The sequence below is a fragment of the Larimichthys crocea genome, chromosome XIII, assembly GCF_000972845.2.
Source record: "Larimichthys crocea isolate SSNF chromosome XIII, L_crocea_2.0, whole genome shotgun sequence".
NCBI classification, from domain to species: domain Eukaryota; kingdom Metazoa; phylum Chordata; class Actinopteri; family Sciaenidae; genus Larimichthys; species Larimichthys crocea.
The window spans coordinates 22,667,020-22,686,598 of NC_040023.1; the positions used below are offsets into that span (position 1 = coordinate 22,667,020).

The 19,579-nt window shown below is 39.1% G+C and overlaps 1 protein-coding gene across 5 annotated transcripts in view; it reads right to left on the reverse strand.

The window, feature by feature from the left end:
- LOC109138772 (CUB and sushi domain-containing protein 3) overlaps positions 1 to 19,579 on the reverse strand; it is a 205,529-nt gene that overhangs the window by 57,176 nt on the left and 128,774 nt on the right. For 4 of the 5 annotated variants that reach the window (XM_027287060.1, XM_027287059.1, XM_019260084.2 and 1 more), the window contains 9 exons: positions 15,643 to 15,761; positions 14,162 to 14,231; positions 12,269 to 12,385; positions 11,799 to 12,008; positions 11,041 to 11,229; positions 9,817 to 9,994; positions 6,204 to 6,349; positions 5,613 to 5,693; positions 4,620 to 4,733 (listed from right to left, as the gene is read on the reverse strand). In XM_027287060.1, the coding sequence (XP_027142861.1) occupies positions 4,620 to 4,733; positions 5,613 to 5,693; positions 6,204 to 6,349; positions 9,817 to 9,994; positions 11,041 to 11,229; positions 11,799 to 12,008; positions 12,269 to 12,385; positions 14,162 to 14,231; positions 15,643 to 15,761 (1,224 nt within the window). The remainder of the gene's footprint in view (positions 1 to 4,619; positions 4,734 to 5,612; positions 5,694 to 6,203; positions 6,350 to 9,816; positions 9,995 to 11,040; positions 11,230 to 11,798; positions 12,009 to 12,268; positions 12,386 to 14,161; positions 14,232 to 15,642; positions 15,762 to 19,579) is intronic. The other variant, XM_027287058.1, reaches the window with a different exon arrangement.

Genomic DNA, 19,579 nt, shown 5'->3' on the forward strand with positions numbered 1-19,579 from the left:
TTAAGGAGGCAACAAATCTCAACCCAATCTATTCAGACAATAAATTAACACAGCAATTAATTATGAAATAGCAATATTTCTTCACTACTATTGCTTGTCAATTTCAAAGAAAGACATCAATATTTTCCAATGCATATTTGTATGAAAAATATGCTGATCAGCTTTTCTTTTCTGCATTTCTCAGAATTTATTTCCAACCAAAGTGCTCTCTTATATTATTGTGTTCATCATATTCTTATTCTATGGACATTTTTTTAAAGAGCTGGCCTTCTTCCTTCTGGTCATTAGTCAGTGCTAAACACCAAAGTTCAAGAGCAATGTGAGTTTAATTTTTTCAAGATATTACACTTTTGAGTCCATGGAAATTATATATTTATATTTTTTACAAGCCACAAGGGCAGAAGATAAAACAAGAAAGTAGAAATTTCAAGTCCTGACCCCTGAAAGCATTTTCTTTTCCACGCTGAACACAGTGAAGACACAAGGCTATACTGCATGGTAGTGGGTGGGTCAGGTCAGTCTGTCATTTTTAGCTAGTTTCAGTTATATTTCTTTCTTCTTCTTTTTTAAAATGGGTAGTAATTTGAAGACATTCACACTCTGCCAAAAGTTTGAGTGCTTTTCTACGCAGCTGAGAGACTTGATTTTGCATTTGAGATGAAAAACTGTCTGTCGTGTTCAATTTTAGCAAGAGCATTATGATTCTCACTGTCATTATGATGGATTTCAGAAATGGGGTCTTCAGTTTGGGCAGTTCCATCAGTTCACATGGCTGCTTCCTCAGCTCGGTTGTCAGTAGGAGCCTCTGCTTCTGTTGCTGCCAGCGATAATATTTGTCACAGAGCCAGCACAAATTCAGATTAAAAGAAATGTGTGATTGCCACGAACAATTGCTAATTTCCATTCTTCATTATTTTCCTACACATTACAGACCAAGATTACCAACCAAAAAAAAAACATTCACACACTGTACACATTCTCATTTCCTGCAGCTCTTTTCCGAATTGGACTGCTTTAAGATTTATATGTGAAATTCACTCACTTGACAATATCTAATGCACTGTATGTAGAGCCATCTATCTAGAGCTTATTTTTAAAATAATTGAGCCCCAATACTTGTTTAATAAGCTAATGTTGCCAGGCAACAAGTCTATCCAGTAAGCACAGTTGTGGCTAAAAGTGCTTTGCCTCAGACTTTAGGTGCAGGGATTAATAAAATGAATCATGAGAGGCTTAAAACTGTTTCGAAGACGTCAATACTGCTACTTTTAGGACAGGCTTTTAGAGGACCATGATGGGGATAGGAAGCTAATCTAAGAGCAGAATGAAGCTCACAATGTATTCACACAGTGGATAGGATATAGTGCAAATGTATCTCTGTACCTTAGTGAAACAAAAAGGCAAGACAGCCAAAGTATAGCTAATAAAGACAAATTCAGCAAACATGCCAAAATATTAATAGTCTACTGGTATTTCTTATTTAATTAACATCTCATATCAAGGTAATCGATATTAAAAAGTCAATAAATATTTTAGCTAACTATCTTTAAACAGTGAGTCAAATCCAGATACTGAAACTACTAATATCAGGGACTGTGTCTAAAGAACATAACGTGTTGTAATTAGCTGTTAAATGCATTGGCACTCATGTCAACATGATGTGTTTGAAAAGAACTGGCATTTGTTAAATCTTTGCCAACGCTGCAAAACATGTAATTCTTCGTGCAAACCACCAAATGTTTGTTTTACTGAGCACACTGCACATACGGAATGACAAATATCATCAGAGACATCCCACAATAAAGCCCACATAAGTATAGTACAGATTAAGTTAGGGCAGAAACATGTTCATTAGACTTCTGGCAGACATGTGAAAATCAATATGACAACATTTAATGGGTTAGACTCAACCTCAATGTGGCAGATGGTTTACCGAGCAAACACCGCAGTCAACTCAATTGTAAGTCTATCCTTGATCAAAGCTAATGCATAACCTTCCTCGTAGGTTTTCATAGCCTGGGGGAAATATCTTAAAAATCAGGGCTATGTGGGGGTAAAACTGCATAGCCATGCAAGGACATTTTAGTGTTATCCTATGAGCATAAAATGACAATTAACAGAAGGGTTGACAGCAAACAAAAGCAAAATAGGGGAAACACAGGAGAATTCTTTTTCCTGCCCTATCGGCAAGCTGCTGACAGGAAATGGCCCCTTTACAAGCTTACTGTAGCAGTCTTTTGGATGTGAATAGCAGGTCAACTCAAATTAAGTTCAACTTTACATGTCCCTAGGAGAGCAATTAGTTTCCTGCTAACTGTGGCACAAAGACGTAACATATCCGACACAGGAAAGTGTAATGAATTCTTGATGACAATAATGAGGTGATCCATGAAAATGTCAAACAAGGATTTACTAAACCAGACATCCTAAAATAGTCTTACCTATGTTAAGCTCAAGGCAGGTTTTAAGGAGCAGTTCAATGAAGACATTTACAGTATGATGCCTAATCTGACACACACACTTCAAATATGTCTATCACATACAGTACACTGTGCATTTTTCTATTTCCTAATTACTTCAGTTTGGTATGGATTTTAACCAAGTGAAATCTCTCCAGTCTTTTCTCACACAATTCATATCTTTTATATATATACAATATTTCATTTGTGTAGCTATCGTATTTAGCTTCATCTGTGACTAATTGTCTTGGTAGTGTACAACACAATTTACTATGCTGTATGTGCTATCCACTTTCAAAATAGTTTAGAACATCACAAATTCTGGTCTGATTTCTGGAATGACTGCCTTGCATAAGAAATCAACTGAAAAACTATTTTGTGTTCTACCATACAAGCCCCAACATGCTTTGCCCATCTGGATTTGGCAGGTTAACTTAAATGCTGTGAAATTATTTCAAGTACATTATGTGAGCTTCAGCTGATTGGAGCTAGTCGGTCTTGGCAGAGCTTTGTGTAGTCAGTAACACATGAGAAGGTGAGCTGGCAAGACCAACACAACAAAAGAGCTGGAAATATCTTCCGGCACTCTCAGGTAAATGACTGCCCTCGCTTGGCACAAAAGAAACAGATATAGTAATTCCTAAATATTTCTATTGTTGCTGATCTGCTACATTGGTCACTATCAAACAATGGAAGAAGGCATCGGGAAGCATTTCACTGTAGCTCCATTACTGTCATGGTTTATATGATTGTGCATCTGTATGCCAGACGGGTATGATACAGTATAAAATGAAGCTCCTCTCTTTTTATTCTACACTGTCTAACAAGCTAATGAAATGCTGCAGGACTTCATACCCCTTGTGCTTTTGTAAATTATTAATTTAGAAACATGCTAGGTGGGCCAATGCAGCACGTAGCAGTAAAGGAATGAAAGCACAGATACAGCTATATCTTTGAAAAAAAAAATCCTGTGCTTTTGGTCTCTTTGACCTTTGTGCATACACTAATTGAGCTTTTCACTACCAGTGCTGCATGTAGTCCTTATGAATATAGTATAAGAGCACAAGATAGATCCTTATTTAGCAGTCAGGTCACCTGACTTAAGCTTTGCCATTACTATTTGTTGCTTTACTTGTGGCACTAAAATGAAATCAACCAAATTCATGCTTCTAAGAGCAAAACAGTGTTAGCTGCAAAAAATGCTATAGGGTAAGAACCAAGATATCAAGTCAGGCATCAAATAATAACAGCCAGGGATGAGCAAATAGGTTCCAAATCACTAGTCCTTTTCTAAGATGCTTTATGAATGAGGACTCAGGGTTTGTTGTTCATCTGTCATGTGCCTTGATCACATGTCCAATGCGATTACTCATAGTTTCAAGAAGTAAGAAGACAGAAATACTCATCAACTCAAGGACTTGTAGACAAAGGACTTCAGGGCACTTCAAAAGATGCCCCTTTCCCACCAGGAATAGAAGGTTTCAGAGCACTCTGATGTCTGCGGCAGAGATGTATTGGCACGACAGGCAGGCTGATGGCATTTGTTTTTTGGTCTAAACAAAGTCTCTGATGCAAACAACACAGACATTTCTCTTTATTTGCTTCTGTTTGGAAATACATCTTTTAAATAAACATGGGTAGGGAGACATTTTACATCAATCAAACCCATGGGGCCATCTGAGCAGGGATTAAGAGGTATAAATATAAGCTTGTAAAAACTAATGTATGACTAGCCTCAACCTTGTTTAAACCTGCTGATCTGTAATCTGTTTTACATTGATCCCTCACAGTCAAGTGTTGATTCTAAGGGAGCAGAGGTCTATGATCTAAGGTCAGTAGTATTCCAACTCTGTGAGTCTTGATAAATTAGAATGGAGATGCTGTTTGCCACCAGGAGCCTGCTAGAGGGGGCCCTGCTGCCAGTCTGTTAAATGATGCATCAACAGTCGGTGCTGCTGACTGCAACCAACCTTAGCAGAGTGGTGTCAAGCACACACAAAAAAGTCATACATAACTGAACATGGATATGCACGCAGACACACATGAACACACAATAAGAGGAATACTTGAGGTACAAAAAGACAAAAACATTCATAAAGCCTCACAAAAACATGAAACATACACGCATAGACTCAAAATCGCACATTGAATAAAACCAACCTTGACAAACTGGTGGGGGTCCATCCATCTGAAGCCTCTCTCCAAGCCGACAGGTCAGAATCTCACTGCCCACCAAGGTGAATCCTGGCAGGCAGGAGTACCGTATAATATCCCCTGTGAGGTCATTTACACCCGCAATCAAACACACACACAAACACAGGCCAGCAGTGGACATGAAAAACATATCCATCCATTCATCCACCCACCCAACCACGAACCCAGACACACACACAGGCACACACAGAGCTAGGTTAGTAAAAGCCTCCTCAGAACTAGCACTTGAAAAAGTAATCAGCAACACATTTTCTAATGAAGATCGACATCCCCTTAGCTAGCTGAAGAACTGAAGGCACTTCATTACATTACAGAGCGGAAAACTTGTGCACACTCACACACAAAATCAAAATTATATTCAGTTTCAAAGATGCAAATAAAAACAGCCACTAGCCACATGATTTCCACTTCAGATTCACTTCTGGACATTGAAAACACAAACAGCTTACATGGAGAGTTAATTAGGCCTGCCCTCAAACTAATATTTTATTGCACGAAGCACAACAAAGGAGGGAAAGAAACATAAGAAGGAAGAGCAAAGAGCAAGAAAGAAAAGGAAAAGGGAGAGAGACAGAGAGCACATTGTAAAACATCTGTTGAGCGGATTTATTATAGAAAAATGTACATGTTCAAATGAATATGTACTACAGATAAAGCGGTTTCAAATTCTGAAGTGGACAAATGGATTAATAAAGCCACAAAAAGGTAGGGAAATAAAGAGCAACAGCTAACACATAAAAATCCAAACGATTTCAATGAGCAAATAAAGGATTAAACTTACTGGGGAATGACTGAATAAATGAATGGCTTTAACCATTTAACATGTCATTGCTATTTTTTTCTCAGGCTGTCCAAGCAAATAACCTTATGTCTGGTGCAAATTTATTTTATTACGCATTGTCCCTTGCCAGTAAACAAGCAAAATAAAAAAAGACAAACCTATTTCAAACTCGTCATCATCGGTTAGGATAGTGGCGTTGGCGACAGGAGGGGGTGGCTGACATGTTCTCAGCTGATATCCTGTTGGGGGGAAGGATAAATACTGAAATCTGCAACAGTGTATGTGTGGACTCAAGTAAGAAAGAGGGAGAGAGAGCGTATTACGTTTACGCCCCCATCACACTGAAACTTGATTAGATCATAAATTGCCACCTATCACTGCTCATGATCATCGAAAACCAATCACTAATTTAGTTGAGAAGGGGGACATTTGATTATTAATCAGCTTCTTTTCAAGGGGGCGTTTTAATAGTGCAAAAGAAAAATAGACATAAGAGGGCATTCATCATTTATCATTACACAGAACTGGAAGCAATACCATGTAGCAAAATAAGAAAGGCCAAATAATGACTCATAAAAAAGGGAAATTAGGGCGTTCCCAATTAGAAACACAAGGCCAATATCCCTCTGGACATTTGCGACCTTTGTTATAAGTCCAGCAATGTGCAGAATTGAAAATCAAATGAATAAGGGTCATTACAGCAGTACAGAATAAGGTCTTTACTTAGCTGCTATCAAAGGGGTGGTTACCATAATAGTGCAGCACAAAGAAGCCGCTGGTGCTGAAGTCGCTGTGGAATTTGATGAGAACTTGATTGGCTGTGGTGGACACGCCCTCCTGTACAGAGTTTCCGCTGAATTGACCGATCTGAGGTGAGGCCTGGTCGGGTCCATCCCTGATACAGAGATATTATAGAGAGGTGCAGAGAGTCGGTGGAGGAGGGGAAGACAGACAGAGACAGAGACAGAGAGGGAGGGAGAGAGAGAGAGAGAGAGCAAATTATTTATGAATAAACACCAGTAATATCTTGCTGGGATCAGAGAGCACCTCCAGTTATCCTTAAAGCAGTCTTGTGGACCAAGCAGTCATTCTGACGATCTAAGAAAAAGTTTTACATTAATCAACAGTGTCAGGGAACAAGTTGAGTATATGTGAACTGATGAGGCAGTATAGTGCTGAAACTTTGGCCCCCTGCAGTCATGTTACATATTGATGGGGAATAAGGTTTCGAGGGGATAAATCAATCGCACAGAATTCTACAAAAATGTGCAAAATCCACAGCAGTTTTTGCCCTCTTTTTTTCTTGTAAAGCATTCCTTTAAATTGGAGTCGAGATTGTTAATATTCAGTGTGCGTAAGTGCATAATGAAGATATATGGTTATCACTCGGCTCCATCCCCTGTGACCCTGAAAAGATAAAAAGCATTTAGAAAATATATGGATGGTTATCACAAAATCCTACTGTAAAGCCCTCAAGTGAATAACATGACGTATAACGAACTGTAGCCCTAGGAATCAAAATTTAATTGAATCATAATAACCTTTTTGATCTTCACCCTTAATGGAGGGTAGGGAGAGTTGACCGTTATCTGTGAAGGATGGATATGTCCATGGGATTACCATTCCCACATCTACTATACTACAGCTATGGCAGTTTCACTGCAGTTCAGTGACATGTCCACACTCACAAAGCGAACTTGATTTACAATAAATGCCAGCAAAAATATAGCAAAGGTGTGACAATAGTAATATGTTTCCAGTGATGGAAATGAGTCTACAGCCACCTACAAATAATGAAAAAACAAAAACAGAAAATAAGAGGCTAAGGCAGCCAATCCACCACTGGCATGATGCCTGTGGTGGATGAGATTCACCCTAATTTGCTGAAGGCCCTCAATGTTGTCGGCCTGTCGTGTTGATTCGACGCCTTTGGCAGTTGGGGCTGCATCCACCACTAAGTTTAAGTATCGACAGACCTTCCACTCGAATGAGGGTACAATGTAGAGTGAAATTGACATTGACATAGTGCTGAAACGTCCTGTTGAAAATGGAGCCAAGCCTGAAGGTGAAGTTCTCAATTTACAGATACAAAGAGTTGAAATGAGCTGCCTGTGCAGGTTCAGGTCACAGAGTGAATATTTGGAAGGAGCTTGGGGCAGACCTCCTGCTCTACTGCTGCTCCTGAAAAGAGCTAAGGTAGTTCAGACATCTAATTAGGACGCCTCTGGGACACCCTCCAGTGGAGCTACATCAGGTACCTCCAACTGGGAGGAGACACAGGGGCAGACCCAGAGCAAGCTTATATATTCCAGCTGGGCTGGGTGGACCTCAGGATCCCCCAGGTTGAGCTGGAATGAAGGAATGAAGGAAGTGGCTGTAAAATGGATGGACAGATGGATGTAGGGTTGACCAGTATGACAATATAAAATATTCTGCGAGATGACTAAGATTCAGCAACCTGTAGAGATGTTCTTTGCCCTTTGAACTGAGGTAGAAAAGGTAGAGAGAGGCATTGTTATCTTTAAACCTATTATTATCTTAAACTATGTTGGGTAATTCATGATGAAAATCACAATTTGTCTATAGGATTTTTGCATCTATGTGATGGTATACCTTGGTTTGCAGTCTGGTGTATTTTTCAGTAGATTAGTCTAAACCCGGCATCTCCACCTGGTTATTGTACTGTAAATAGAAATTGCTTCTTGATTGAATTTTTCCGCAAATGTATTATATCATGACATCCTTATTGCAACATAAAACTACATCTACTGTGAATATTTCTTCATATCCCTTAGACCAAGATGAATAGATGGATGGATGGATGGATAGCTGTGGGGTGATAATATAACTTGTCATTTGCAGTGAAGACATTTATGAGGCATGCATTAGCTGCTGACTGCACAGAACAGAGAAGCACCTCTGCTAATGAGAGCAAGGGAGGACTTTCAAAGCCTTTTAAGAATATTGTCATAATCTGTAGCTGAAATAATTAGACTTAATAGGTTGGGTTAGAATTTTTGGATCTAACTTGTTGACAAAACACATTTTATGTTTTTTCTGAGGATATAAAGATTAATGAGAGGATATTGCTTTTCTATTATATACAAATACATTTGCTTTACAAGAGAAAAGTATTTAATTTCTGGCACTTTCAAGGAGCTGTCATCAACCTGATTGCTGTAAATGCTTTCTTGTATGTGTGTGTCTCTATATATAATTATATATAGAGACACACACACACACACACACACACACACATAGTTTCATTTCAGAGTGATCAGCAAAATGGAGGACGGCAGTCAGGCAGGGAAATGAAATGTTACCATCAGGGGACAGATTGTTTATGCGCTATTTCATTTGGAAACAATAGTGCCAGTAGCTTCCTTCTCCTATACTAAGAATGGTAGCCCCAGACGCTGGAAGGCATTTCCCTCTTCTATCACCCATGAGGACAGCTCCATGACTGCCTGAGGCTTACTATACTAGAGAGAGAGGCTACAAAAAAGGTAGAGGGAGAAGGAAAGACAGAGACAGCTGCTAGAGTGATAACAAGCAGGTAGTATAAAATGGCTTACTGCTGTACAATTATCTGTCAAAAGTTAAAGTTTCTACATACTAACAAACATCCAAGGTACGCCAGTGCTGATGTTTTCATGCTCAACACTCACTGGGGAGCTGGAGTTAAACATAAGTTTAGTGAGTAGGAGAAGAGGGACAACACAGTGACCCAGTCTTTAGTCTCTTGTATCTTTAGTTTATTTCATCACGTACCACACCATCTATTTTGTGTTGGCAAGGGGCTGTGTGGAAAGTTATCAGAGAAAGAAGAATGAATCCACAGATGTCCAGACAAAGGTCAGCATATTTGGATTTGGCTGTTGGCTCATCTAATGCAAGTGTTGTATCAAAAGCTGTGAGCAAACCCTGTCCAAGTGGCCTATGGCCTTTACATTTTGTCTACTGTTAAATTCATTGTGTGTAGCGTTTCAGTTTGCTTTTGCAATGAGTAGGGGAAATATTCACCACAATACAGAATGTTATTCTGAAAATCTATATATACTCTCCAGTTTTTCCTTGAATAAAGAAATAAAACTTCAGTTGTCAAACCTTTTGGGAGCTCTCTATTAGCATTGCAATGTATATGGTACACACTTGGTGGAAACTTTAACAAGGGTACATTTTTGTGGCTCACAGCTTAGTATTATCTTTAAATGTGTCACTGGTTTGTAAAGCTTAAACAAACACTACTATTAATTGAGATACTTTCCAATAATTGCCAATAGAATACACAGAATAGTGTGTGTAATGTGTGCCATAATGATGACTGATGAATGTCACACTGAAAGAAGAATTTGAACTTACCACACAGTGATGTAGTCGTAGATTGGTTCTGTATTGATAACAGAGAAGTTGATGTAGATGCCATAGCCAGGAGGTACTCTGACAGTCCACATGCAATCCTGGAAGTGTGGATACTCTGCTGGGTGTCCAGGAGAGTAAATTGTGCCATTCATGGATGTTATATTTCCACCACAGAGAGCTGGAGGGAGGAGAGAAATTCAAAGAAGCTGGGTAAAAATAGAAAGCCAGACTTTGATTTACCTCAAGTCATGAAACCTGCGTTTATGGTGTTATCGCCACTAACTGTCGATAAAACATACCATAACTGTGTGTTATTGGGTTATCGCTGAGATACTGAGGGGAAGGTGGGGTGAATGCACCTGTTAGATACAACTGCAGGGGATGCTTACTGGCCGCCGTGAACCTGATGACACTAAGTAGTTCAGACATTAAACTCCCCGGTCTCCCTCCCCACCTCTTCAGAGAGAACGTGTTAAAATCTGACTGAGCTGGTGGTCAAAGCCAAAGCACTGCCCTTGGGATAAAAGCTAAGACTGTAAACTCAATAGGTACAATACAGTGTCTATGGAGAGAAACAAAACTATTTACCACTTTCTCAGACAAATTCTTAACTGTTGTGGACTTATAACGTATGCTGCCCCTGCTTCACTTAACTGATGAGGGGGAGATGTAATTTATCATACCTGAGCAACATCTGAGGAGTCTCCTTGAAATTTACAACAGAGACAGGTGTAATCAGCTTTGTAATAAAGACTTGCAAATGCTCCATATATCATTATAATGGGCCTGTATCACTTTATAGTTCACTAAAGTGGGGTTATGTTGGTGGTAAAAGTGAGTCAGATGCTTTAATATGTTAGAATAAAGCACATGACTACTAACAGACTGAAGACCCTATATTCTTGTACTCAAAATAACTTCAAATAAAATGGATATTGGTGACTGAAAATTGCTTCCATACTTGTTTTAGTCACTGTATTACAAAGCAGCATGCATGAGGATTTGTTAGAGCACATTTGTTTCAATATTTGCCTAGGAAGTTTGAGTAAGAAGTGACCTAATATGAAAGAAGAGACATTTAATGGCTGATTTTGTTGACAGTGTAGACATGTAGAGCAATAGCGAGAAGGGTTCTGTTCTACTATATTTTAAAAATCTTTCTGCACATGTACAACACTGGCAAGAAAACACCTGTTATGTTTCTAAGAGGCACGAGCCGGTCACCTTCACAGCGAGGTATGGGGTGATTCCAGTTTCTGCTGATTCCATGTAGACACGTGAGAGATGGCTCTCCAAGCAGAGTGTATCCTGGAAGGCACTCAAAAGAAATGGTCATCCCCACACTATAGTCCTGGCCAATCACAATGCCATTGCGAAACGGTCGCGGGTCCGGACACCTCTGTAGCTCATATGCTGGTGGGAGAAAAAAATATATACACACCATACACAATAAAGAAGGTTTATGTTCAACAGATTGCCTATATTATTCTGTGCTCTTACATTGGTTTAAAACACCCTTCCTTCTTTGAGTGGCTGAATCACTTTCTAAACCTGAATAAAGTGAAAAATCTGTCTAGCCGTTTTCATTCATTGAACATTTTGGAAATACAAGGTTAAAATTCAAGGTACTGTCATACTGTCAGTCTATTACTAATAAATACTTTTTTTTAATTGGAATCTAACACACCAAATACCTTGACACAGCCAACACTATTACTATTCAAGAATATGTGCTATTGAACATCTCAGTGGAGGTCGGCATTGATTTCTTTTTCTTTAACCTTTTATAATGTAACAACCAGCGTGAAAGTGTCTGCCTTGCAGAACTAATCTTTGTCTGTGGTGCGGATGTAACCTGACTACTGCTTTTTAAAGAAGAGTTCTATTAGCAAACTCTTCAATCTTTTTTTCCACTTTTTCAGTTGCTGCTACGATAACACCCCACTTCAACTTTACCGTAAGGACCCATCTTTATTCCTCACCCTGGTAGACAATATGGAAGCCAGGCTTGTTCTGGGAGTAGTCACTGTGGAAGAAGAGAGTGGTCTCATGGGTAGTGCTGAAGAGAGAGTTTGGCACCACAGGACCACTGAACCGATCAATCACTGTTCCTGTCTCCAGGCTCCCACTGCGTACTTCCAGATAGTCATGAACAGGCTCTGTGGAGAAGTTCAGAAACTGCAAATGGATCCCTAAATAGCAGAAAGAAAGAGTTAGTGTAAGAAAAAAAAAAAAGTCAAAGTGACAGAATATGTACAGTATGTTCCTTTCGAGTACTGTAGTCGGCTGTTACTTCAAATGTTGAAAGCATGCATAGAATAGCATAGCATTAAAGAGGAGTAAACAGAACGATGAAGAAGAAAGCAGCAGAGAAAACATCAGAGACAGCAGAAGAATAAAGAAAAGAGAGGAGAGAAGAAAAAGAAAGAAAAGACAGAGGGGGACAACAGACCGAAGCCAATAGGGAGTTGAACTCTCCAGCTGCAGTCCAGGCTGCTCTGGTAATTCCCTGGGAAGCCTGGGCTGAGGATGACGCCGCTGAAGTCTGTCATAGAACTGCCACACTGAGCTGAGGGAGACCAACCAAGGAGAAAGAACATGTCACTTCACCACTAAACAATTCAATAGAAAAACAATGACTACAGGGGTAAATATGGATGGAGGGCAAAGAGCATTTGCATGTGTGTGTGTGGGTTTAAGGAGATAATTGTTGTATGCGCACAAAAAAGGAGGGAAGCAGCAGTGCTGTTTATGTGTCTGTTTGCCAGGTGTGCACATAAGCATGTGTTTTAGGTTTTTATATTTAGATGCTCGTGTGTGTGTATGCAGAATGTAAAAAAAAAAGGGGCAGCCTTTGTGGGCGAGAGAGAAAATGAAGTGCTGTGAGTGGGCTTTATAAGCTTAGGATTGCGGGGGTGGGGGCTCTGTGTTTGAGCATGACTGTGACGTCTGCATGTACATCTCTGCTTGACTGTGTGGATTATTCCCCATAAGGGCATTCGTGAAAAGATAACACATTCCTTGTTTGGTGGTGCTTTAAGTTAAAATAAATGAGGGAGTCAATATTCAATACAGCACCACAGTTTAGCTCAGCGGTGGCGGTGATTACTTCACCCTCCCCCCCCTGCAACACCCTACGTCTCTTCTTTGACTGTTTGTAAGAGAGCACTTCAGCTTGCTGTGATGGTTGCACTTATTCCCTTCTCCTGTGGCACATTTCTTACATAAACAACCTGCTGTAATGCAAGTACAGCCACTAGAGGCAAACTTGTAGTTAAAATCTCCCCCATCCCCATCCCAACCCCGACAGGCCTATTTATATGGCAAATGGAATCACACGGGGTGTTGCTGCCATTTCTTTGGAGACTATCAACCAAGGGCAGAATGAGGCAAAAACTGTCACGGGTTTAATTTCACTGCTGGTGGTAGAAATCTGCTTGACCTGTTTGTGTACGGAATGAAAAAAGAAGTGGAGAGGAGAGGGGCTTATGAGGATATTATACTGTTTGTGCAGGGGCATGCAAGCACTTTGAAGTGAGTTTATCAGCAACAAAGTGAATACAGATCCCGGGGTGTTAGGGTGAACGCGCGAGGAGTTGAGCTAACGAGCGAACACACAAGTCCCAAGAATGGGCCTGTCAACAGTAAAGCTGGGATTTATGTCTGCAGTGAACTGTGAAAACCACAGGGACAGAATATTTACATGAAGAGTGCAGCGCATTTTTGTCTGTGTACGTACTGTAAGTGTGTGTGCGCGCTAATGTATGTGTGTGTGAGTGTGTTTGGGTATAGGTGTAATTGGGGGCAACAGAACAGTGAGGTGTCAAAAGAGAAAGCGAAGCGCTTCCTTGGTAATCTCTGGAATCCATCACTGTGGAATTCAACATCAGAGGAAGCATCAGGGGAGACTAGAGACTCTCATCAGGGGTATCAGAAATCAAACAACACACTGAGATAGTGGTAAGCCTTATTGATTTTTAACTGAAGGGGAAAGCAGAAAATTCATAACCCACACCCTCCAAGCCCTCCATGCCCACCCATCATCCCCTCCCTCAGTCTTAAAATGAAATTATTGCTTTCCCTAATACAATAACAAGTCTTCTGTGAGGCCACAGATCTATTGTGCGGCTGTGTATGAGTAAGCATTGGTATCGGAGAAATATAAAGAAGAGGGAGGAGAAAAGATAAACATAGAAAAAGTCAATGAAAAAAGGTGAATGACAAGTGACAAAAGAACTAGACTGAGTCTGTGTTTTGATACAACAAATATGGTTTTGTTTTCTGCAATATCACCTCATTTAAAGCCTGTATGCTGGCAATGTCAGACCATAATATAACACCTTACCTAAACACAGAGGTACGGGGTAATTCCACCTTCTGACGGGTCCAGGCATGCAGGTAATATATGCATTACCCTGTTCAGGAAAACAGACAAAAACAATATTTTCAGCACTTCCAAAATACAGTCCAATGAAAAACAAAAACAGAAAAGGAACACCAAGAGATCAAACTGACAGGTGCTTGCAGCAGAATTAGTTAACAGTGATTTTTGGGATTTTCTAAAAAATCCTTTTCTCAAGGTCCTGTGTGTAAATATTTGATTGTATGGGGTGTCGATGAGCTCAGTTGCTAGAGCATTCGCCTCATGTACAAAGGCTCAGTCCTTGCTGTAGTGGCCCAGGGTTCGAATCACACCTGCGGCCCTTTGCTACATGTCATTCCCCATCTCTCTCTCCCCACATTCCTGTCACTCTTCACTTCTTCTTCGCCGTCTCTATCCAATAAACTTGAAAAGGCCAAAAAAAATCTTAAAAAAAAAATAAATAAATAAATAAATATTTGATAGTATCAAGAGTAGGAGAGGGACCTCTCGCTGCTAGTTGGACAGCAGGAGTGCTACCTGGGGTCCGACTACAGAGAGATGTGTTGCATCCTGAAAGAACAAGGAGAGACAAACATCCTGCTTCCAGATTTGTTTTCTGTTAGACACAAAAACAACCTAAATGTTATGGATATTACAGGTTAATCTCCTGTAAAATATTCAAAACACGGTTGTACTGCACTGTTTCAAAACATTCACTCATTCAGTGTAGTGCAGTCTAAAAAGTTTCCTGAAGCCAAGATACATACATACATACATGTGCTTGTTCCAGCCAGCACATACAGTGAAGCTAATAAAAACAGACATCTGCCAAAGCAAGGACACATATAGAGAGCTGCCTTACACACATACACCTGAACTCAGACTCAGCCATACTCATGCTCTTCTTTCTACAATGGCCTCAGTCTATTTCTGGTGTTCACATACTCAGCCTATAGATGTGTGTAAGAAGTTGCTGGTTTGGTCCGGAGAGAATGTAAAAAAGAAGTGAATGCTCAAACTGGGAAGAGAAATCGGTGTGGGATTAGCGAAGTGACTGTTAACACAATCCATTGCCCGTGGCGTTGGAGGTTTCTACAGCTCAAAAGGCTGCTGCTACAGTATCAACTCCATCTCCAGTATCTAACTGGAGGTAGTTAAAGCTGCTTTGACACAGACACTCACACAAACTTGAACAATCAATGTACACATATATTTAAAATATTCATAAGATAAAGGTACAAGTATAAATACTGTACATGGACAGTCATCGCACACTTGTTTGTGTGAGTAAGTGCTGGAAAGAAATGCGGGAATGCACAAGTGTCAGAGAAAAATTACTTAGTAATGCTTCTTTGACAGACTCACCCTGAAATTGTCACTCCGGGCGGGTAGATATGACTCACATGTCAAAACTAAAAGAGAGCTGGATATCTGCTTTACCAGCACTGCATGCTTTCACCTACCTGTAATGAGAAGCCTTGATCGCACTGGAAGGACACCATATCGCCCACAGTGTAGCGGTCGCCCACTTTTTGTCCGTTACTGGGAGGCAGCGGCTCTGGGCACGAATCCAAACCTATTGCTTAGGACAGAGTCACAACACACAAGTGTGGACAGCGATCATTCTTCTGCACAATATGGGAAGAATCAAAACCTGCTCAACAAATTTGATGTTTTTCATTGTCAAATAGCCACTGTATATGTAATAGCAACATTGACATTTAATCACCCAATAGAAAGAAAAAAAGGGAATTATTAATTTAAAGGTTTTAACACGCAATTACAGAGTGTCCCATTTAATGTGCATGTACAGTAATTGCATAATAATTGAGTAAGTCCTTTTTTCTCTCTCTCTCTTTCCCTCATCATAGCATTTACAAACTGGGCCAAGTCACAAAGCTATTCTACTGGTAACTGTAATCGCAAAATCCTTCTGACTGTGATCGGAAGCAATCACTGTGAAATTACAAAGAAATCCTTCAAGTATTACTTGACAAAAGCGTTGAACTTTATTGGTAGAAACTGATTATAGTGCCTCTTGCCAGGTACCAAGTGGTCTGATATTGTGTTTTAATGGCCTAAAGGCAATGGTGATTTCACATTGTTTATTCATTTAAAATAAAATAATATAGACAATATTTAGTTTCATTTGTTCTAGAGATGACTAAATAAATATATTAAAAGTGTGCAGCCAGAGAATAACATATCTCACATTTTCATCATTACTGGTCATCACCCATTATGGTCTTACTCAGTGAAAAGTAGCATTGGAATTTATTCATCTTGTACATTTTTTAACTGAAATTAGTCATCTGTAAATATGTTGTTTGAATGCTTCCTGGCTGCATATAAGTGTATTAAAGTTAGCTGCTGCTGCTGCTGCTGTATTCATGCATATGAAATGAAGGAAAGGGGACCTTTGTAATGACTTTGAGCGCATGTATACATTTGTACAGAATTTTCTACTTGACACATAATTAGTAAGCAGGTCTTAGGGTGAGAGGTAGTGGGAAGGAGGACATACAAACACAGTATGGGAAAAAAACAAAAACATTGCATCTTCACCTATGTGTAGGCACAGAAAACACATACACACTACTCAGAATATAAATACAGTCAAATGTTCAACACAGTCAAATGTTCAACACAGTCAAATGTTCCCACTAAAAGTGTTAACAGGTGGGTGGAGGAAGGTAAACATGGCAGCAGAAAAGGCCAGAAAAGATTCAGAACCATTTATATCCAACTCTTCGCAGTGCATAATGGTGGGAACGGCCACTTCACTCAGTATCTAGTGAAAGTTAAAGAAGATATCTGAGTGGGAGTGAACAATAACCTACAGTAAGAGGCACGTACGCCACACACAGCAACTAAGCTACTGTACGGAGGGAGTGGGTGGATTACTTGTAGCAACTGTTTGGGTTTTTTCTGAAAAATTTTAATTGAATTCAAAGAGATTTGGTGATGCAATTCATGAAAGCAGTGTTTACTGCTATAGTGAAAGTCTGCCATAAGGTAAGTTTGACATCAAAGCACGATGCAGCTATAAATTAATCAGTTATCGCAATTGTAGGGAACAAGCAGCTTTCTGCATTCAGTGTTCTATAAAACTGGGAATCTATTTTAAAGAGCAGTGCCTTCTCATTTACTTTACTCATTTACACAGCCAGAGGCAATGGGCCAAATCATAACTGGGCACAAACAGACCTTTGCGCTCTGGTCAGGTTAAGAGTGAGCACCCACTAAAAGACAACATTGATTCCCATTACACTCCATTTGGGTTCCAGTCAAACTGTCAGAATACACATTTTGGCAAGGACTGTTGTCAGCCTGCTGTGAGAAGGTTCGACACCCACTGTTCCTGGGTCGCTACCATGTCTAGAGGGAGTCTCATCCTTATCAAACATGCTTGATTATTTTCAACAGGATGCCTTACAGTTACATCTAGTCAGTGACATTTCAGTGGTGTATGTCATTAGTTACTATCTATGTGTCCCTGAGAGTTTTATCTACTCCTGCTCAATTTAATGTTCATTTACATAAATTTAATAATTTCCATCATTATTGAAAATTCTAAATTAGGGTTGTAAAGAGTAGCATTTGGAAAGATAAAAGGTTGTTGATCACAAAACATAAATGCAGAGGCAAAACACGCAGGTCACACAACAGGGAAAACACATTAGTGAGTGGGAACAAGGTCTCTTTTTATGGGCACACACAAGATAAAATAAAACAGGATACTCAAGGTTCAAGTGTACAAAGCACAGTACTATGGTTGTACATCGTTGACAGCACAGGTAAATTAGTTAGAAAGAAAGGAAGAAAAAGTGGAGTAGAGCTGAAAATGACAGATGAACAGCTGCAAAAATACAACAAACACATGTTTCTGTCTCAGTTACCTAATTAGGATTTTCTTATGAAATTAACACTATCTCTATATTAATAGAAATATAAAAAATTGAAATTGTAATGATTATCACATAATTATCTTCCTCCTTATGCTTTTTATAATCATTCTTATCCTAAATCAATTATCAATCTATCAATGTAATTGTAATTGTGCTACCTTTATAAAAAATAAATAAATAACCAAATCAGTTTGAAAATCCAGTAATCTTATTAACCGATCAAAAACATGATCATATTAACTTGAAAACCTAATTAATATTCTTGATTTTACCATCATGACATTTATATATCAATCATAATAACAAACTCAAATTTCCCAAAACTGGGCATAAGTACTGCGTTAGTGGGAAAGTGCACTTTACATTTAGTTTTAAAACTTTGATGCCAGAGGCACAAAAACATGTCGTGATGCAGCACAACTACTGCTCTGTCAAAAAAGATATTACATCAGCTTCTTTCATCTTTCAAAACAGTGGCTCAGAAGGAGGTAACAGAACTAAGGATGTAATGTGAAGATGCCTACTGTGCACACAGCTTACAGTCTGAAGAAAAGCCAAGTACAATATTCAAAAGAGCAAATAATGTAAGAGAAAAATTGGCACATTCTGTGCCAACAAAACAAAAAACTGTTAACCTTGGTTCAGCCATCCACATACAGGTACAAACAAAACAAATACCAGAGTGATATGTAGGGGAAAACATTGAGAAAATAAAAAAAACAAAATTAATTAAATTAAAGCAAACAGTGGAATATAAAAGTAACATCAAATACAAAACTTCTATCCACTGAAATGATTCATCCAATCTCATCCAGAATATATGTGAACTGAGAAGAGAGGGGGAGATTTGGAGAAGAAGGAGGATTTTTGGATTTCTAAACTGGGCTCTTTAAGCCAAAGAGGGTTAAATGAGGAATTAAACTCAAAGCTATTTCAAGAATTAACAGGATTTCTGTGAGAATCATTGAAAATGTAGTTCTTTGATGGATGCGTCAAGTTCAGACACAGATCGGAGTTAAGTTAAATGCACTGTGTTCTGAGAGAGTAGTGTGAATAATTGGATTTTATTTGTATTGAAAAATGTATATTGAATCTTTTTATCCACTGAAAGGTTATATTGAAAAAGTGTATTTGTTAGAGAATATCGTGAAAGGCAGCCCATCATGTCATATTCTGTATCTAGGGTCATTGGTATTTTTGTAACAACCAAGGACATCAATATTTTTTAATAGTATTTTTGAAGAAAAGAATGAATGTATCTCATGTTATCACATGACAGATCAATATATATTGTATGCAAAGAAACCAGAAACAACCTCGGACAATAACCTGATAAAGAATAGATAGCTGAAAATATTTGGTGAATAAAACATGGGGTACTGGAGGAGAGCTGTGCAACGTGTTTAAAATTTGATGGACTTGACTTGCGTGCGTTCTCAGTCTAAGTAATCCCAGTGTTGTGTCACATTGTTGTGACACAATGTCAAACAGT